General features: G+C 42.6%; 1 protein-coding gene across 1 annotated transcript; it reads left to right on the top strand.

Moving 5' to 3' along the window:
• The first annotated feature begins 1828 nt into the window (after positions 1 to 1828).
• LOC110717023 lies at positions 1829 to 3608 on the top strand. The gene is made up of 3 exons (XM_021895663.1): positions 1829 to 2064; positions 2219 to 2833; positions 3062 to 3608. The coding sequence occupies exons 1-3, from the start codon at positions 1829 to 1831 to the stop codon at positions 3606 to 3608; spliced, it is 1398 nt and encodes a 465-aa protein (XP_021751355.1).
• The last annotated feature ends 770 nt before the right edge of the window (positions 3609 to 4378 follow it).

The following is a 4378-nucleotide window of genomic DNA, read 5'->3' as shown; positions in this document are numbered from 1 at the left end:
CTAGTCCGTTTTGATGTTTTCAAACGTCTGCCGTAAATGGGGATTATAACGGCAACACTCGGGCGGCTAGGTCCTCTTAGTAAGGGAAGCTAACAATACAAGACTGGGAATGTCCTTCTATTAACGACAGGGAACATGCCTTCGTTGTTTACAAGGCCTCTCGAAGAGCGAGATTGTGAAAATGCATGGTCGTGCTCAGATGGATTTTAGAAATCATCTGCTTATTGACAGTCAAACTCGGAAATCGAGAAGCACTTCTGTACGTAATAAGGATAACGAAGAATCTTACCTTATAATTCATGAAGAGACATTAAGTGACATAGGAAATGGGCTATACACTAACTGCACACTTGTCCGGAAGGACAAGTGGGAGATTGAAAGGAATGGTGTCCTTCCAACAAGTGTATTATTCCGATAGAGGGTTCGGAATTATTAGAAAGCTAATTATTCAGTGAGGTCAAGTGATCGGAATGCAAGCTAGAGGTCCTTTCCGATTAGTTATATTAATGTATAATTAATATTACAACTTAATCTTGACTGAACCCTTCGGGTCACACCTTAATCGAGTAACCGATCCAAGGCGACGAATCAATCCAAAGGATTAGATGAGTCATTAGAGTATTACGAACAAAGACGTCGGATATCGAGCTTAAAGTGTGGTAACCGAGCGTCGTAAGTCGAGTCGAACTTAGAATTCGACGAGACGAGAAATCAAGCAAATGACAAGTTCAAGCTAAGTCGTAGCTTCGCATTGGCCTAGCCATGCAAAGGCTAAGCCAGCATAGGGCACCAACTGTATCGCATGGCTGTGCCTCAAGCCAAGCATGCATGAGCGTGTTAGGCTTGCTGGCCGAGCATGCTTGTGGGCTGGTGCACCTAGTCGCACGCATGCTAGTAGCTGGAGCGCCATGAGTGCTAGCGTACTAGTGTGCTGGGCCTCGCACCCAGCCGCAAGCAACGCAGCAGTTAGGCTGCGCCTAGCACAAGCATAAGCAACGCAACAGCAGCAGCAGCCCGCATGGCGTGCGTGGCCTGCTAGCTGTGTGTAGGCTTGTGCGGGCTGCCTGGAAGGCCCACCCATGATGCTAGGCAACCAAGGCATGCTGCCAGCTAGCTCATGCGTGGCCAGCTCATGCATGGTGAGCACCTAGTTTTTGGTGGATTGCTTGGGGAGCAAGGGGAGTTTGGTCCCCCCATTGTGGTCCTCACCTAACCCCCTTACTCACCTCTTGACACTTGGCTTTTGTTGATTCACTTGCATTTTCAATTTGAATTTGAATTAAAATAAATTGAATAAAGTGCATTTTTACCAACTCTCTGACATTGATGGGAGATTTGAATTCAAGGCTCCCTTCCCTATAAATACCCATCATTTGGGATTGGGAAGGGACACTTGAGTTGTGAATTTTAAGGGATCTCCAAGAAGAGAATACCATAATTTTAATACTCTAAGTTTTCTTAGTCTAGCCCCGACTAAGCTTCGGGGTAGGGACCGTTCGGGTCGGATCTCGAGGGTGAGAGCCATTAGAGGCTTACGCATTTGCGGAGCTAACGCTTTCAAGTACGAGCTCTTAGAAAGAGCAAAGCACGCGTCAAGGGTAAGATCGTCTTTCTCTCTCCTTGTTAATTAATTATGTAATTGTTAATTAATTAATATCCATGTTTAGTTACTTTAATTTGTGTGCGGATTTTGGGAGGGTTTTATTCCGCATAGTGTCGGACACAACGAAACCCAATAGTGAGTGCAATCATTCAAAATAAACTTACCCGAAAGCTTGGTGACCCCAGTAGTTATGCAATACTGGTGAAGATTGGAGATTTGGAAGCTATGGATGCTTTGTGTGATCTTGGGGCAAGTGTAGGCTTGATGCCCTATTCTATTGCAAAGAGCTTGAATGTTGGAGACTTGAAGCCAACAAGAATGTCCCTACAATTCGCCGACCGCACTGTTAGGCTACCTTTGGGAATTCTAGAAGATGTACCGGTGCAAGTTGGAAGAGATTTTGTGCCATGTGATTTTGTGGTAATGGAGATGGAAGAAGATACAAGGGTACCCCTCACTTTGTGCGGAGACCGTTTTTGAACACCACGGGAGTGGTGATTGATATGAAGGAAGGAATATTTAATTTGAATCTGGGAGATGAAAAGATTTCATTTTCATTCTCACCAACTTTGAAAAAACTATTGATTGATGAGGTTTGTAGAATTGACACATTAGAGAGGACTTGGAAGAGTTCCAAGAAGGATTGTATGAAAGAGATCCTTCACAAGCTATCCTAACGGGAGGCTTAGTTGAGGAGGGTGAAGAAGCAAGGGGGTATGATCTATTGCTCAACCAACCTTTAATCCACGATGTAATGAAATGTGAAGTACTTGACGTGAAAGTAAAAGAGGAGAGGACTACGCCTCCTCTTAAGGTTGAACTTAAACCCCTTTCCCCTCTACTTAAATATGCTTTTCTTGATGATAGTAAAAGTTATCCCGTTATTATCAATGCTAAGCTTGATGACACTTCTCTTGAGAAACTCCTAGTTATTCTAAGGGAGTATAGAAGTGTCATTGGGTATAAAATTGATGACATTAAGGGGATAAGTCCCACCATATGCATGGATAAGATCTTACTTGATGATGATCATGCTTCCTCAATTGAGCATCAAAGAAGGCTCAATCCTAACATGAAGGAAGTTGTGAAAAAAGAGGTTTTAAAACTTCTTGAAGCGAGCATAGTCTACCCTATCTCCGATAGTAAGTGGGTTAGCCCAGTTCAAGTTTTGCCTAAGAAAAGAGGCATGACCATCATTAAGAATGACAAGGGTGAGACCATTTCTACAAGGTCGGTCACCGAGTGGAGATTTTGCATTGATTATCGAAAATTGAATATGTCCACCTGGAAAGACCACTTTCCACTCCTCTTTATATATCAGATATTGGAAAGATTGGCATCATATAGTCATTATTGCTTCTTGGATGGATATTCGGGATTCTTTCAAATCTCAATCTAACCCGAGGACCAAGAAAAGACTACTTTTACATGCCTATTTGGCACCTTTGCATATTGAAGGATGTCATTTGGACTTTGTAATGCACCTTCCACTTTTCAAAGGTGTAAGATGTCCATTTTTTCCGACATGCTTGAATCATCTATTGAGGTATTCATGGATGACTTTTCGGTTTTTGGGTCATCCTTTGACACTTGTCTTTCAAATTTGGTCAAAGTGTTAAAAAGGTGTCAAGAGGTGAACCTAGTTCTAAATTGGGAAAAATGTCATTTTATGGTAGAGGAGGGAATTGTACTTGGTCATGTGATTTCTAGTAGGGGAATCGAAGTTGATCGTGCCAAAATTGAGGTAATTGAGCACCTTCTACCCCCCACAAATGTGAAGGGGATTAGGAGCTTTCTTGGACATGAAGGCTTTAACCGCCGGTTTATTAAGGATTTTTCTAAAATCGCAAAGTCGCTCACTCAATTGTTGGTAAAGGATACCCCTTTTGTGTTTAGTAATGATTGCTTGCTAGCTTTTGATTGGTTGAAGGAGGCTTTGATTCTGGCTCCTATTAGGGGTGAGCAAAGACCCAGGGTACACGGTACCGGACCCGGAACCGGTTAAGACCCGCCGGGTCCGGACCCGGAACTGGTCTTACCGGTTCCGAGACCAGGTCCAAAGTGTCGGATCCGGTTGTAACCGGTTCCGGGACCGGAACTTAAAATTTCGGACCCGGTACCCACTGGGTACCCGGTTAAAACCAATTCCAGTTCCGGGTACCCAGTCCCGGATCCAGACAACCCGGGTACCCGGAACCGGTACCGAGTTATTTATAAAATTTTAGTTTATTTTTTTTAAAAACCCAACACTCCAACAGCCCATTAGCCCATTTATTCATTTTTCACGGTTTTTAGTCCTATTACTCTAGGGTTTTCTAATTTTCCTTCCAGCCTCCATCTTCTCTTTTCTCATCCTCTCTGACTTTTCTCATCCTCTCTTTTCTCATTCTCTCCTCAAAATCTAATCCTTCATGAGTTCCTGAACTCGGAACTTGTGGGCGTGAATGAAATTTAGGCTTTGCTCATGTTTCAGATGGTAATTGTAGCAAATAAGATCCGTTTCCAAGCTTTCCAGGTTGTCTTTAAAGTCTTTTGTTCCATTGTAAGAAACAAGTACGTCCTTTGTCCTGTATAGTTCTCTTGTATTTGAAAATTTCCAGACTTGTTTTTATCAGTATTTCCCTTTACTTACCTGACTTCACTCTAATGATGCTGTTATTTGCAATAACTGTGGTATATACACTTTTCACGAATAATAATTGTTTCATCATAGAATAGAATCCTTTATTGCTGGGAAAACTTTCTCTATTCTCATATCGTATCAGTATGTTTCTC

This window comes from Chenopodium quinoa, unplaced genomic scaffold (genome assembly GCF_001683475.1).
Source record: "Chenopodium quinoa cultivar QQ74 unplaced genomic scaffold, ASM168347v1, whole genome shotgun sequence".
Taxonomy (NCBI): Eukaryota; Viridiplantae; Streptophyta; class Magnoliopsida; order Caryophyllales; family Amaranthaceae; genus Chenopodium; species Chenopodium quinoa.
The sequence above is the reverse complement of the archived record's forward strand: the minus strand, read 5'-3'. Positions and strand labels throughout refer to the sequence as shown.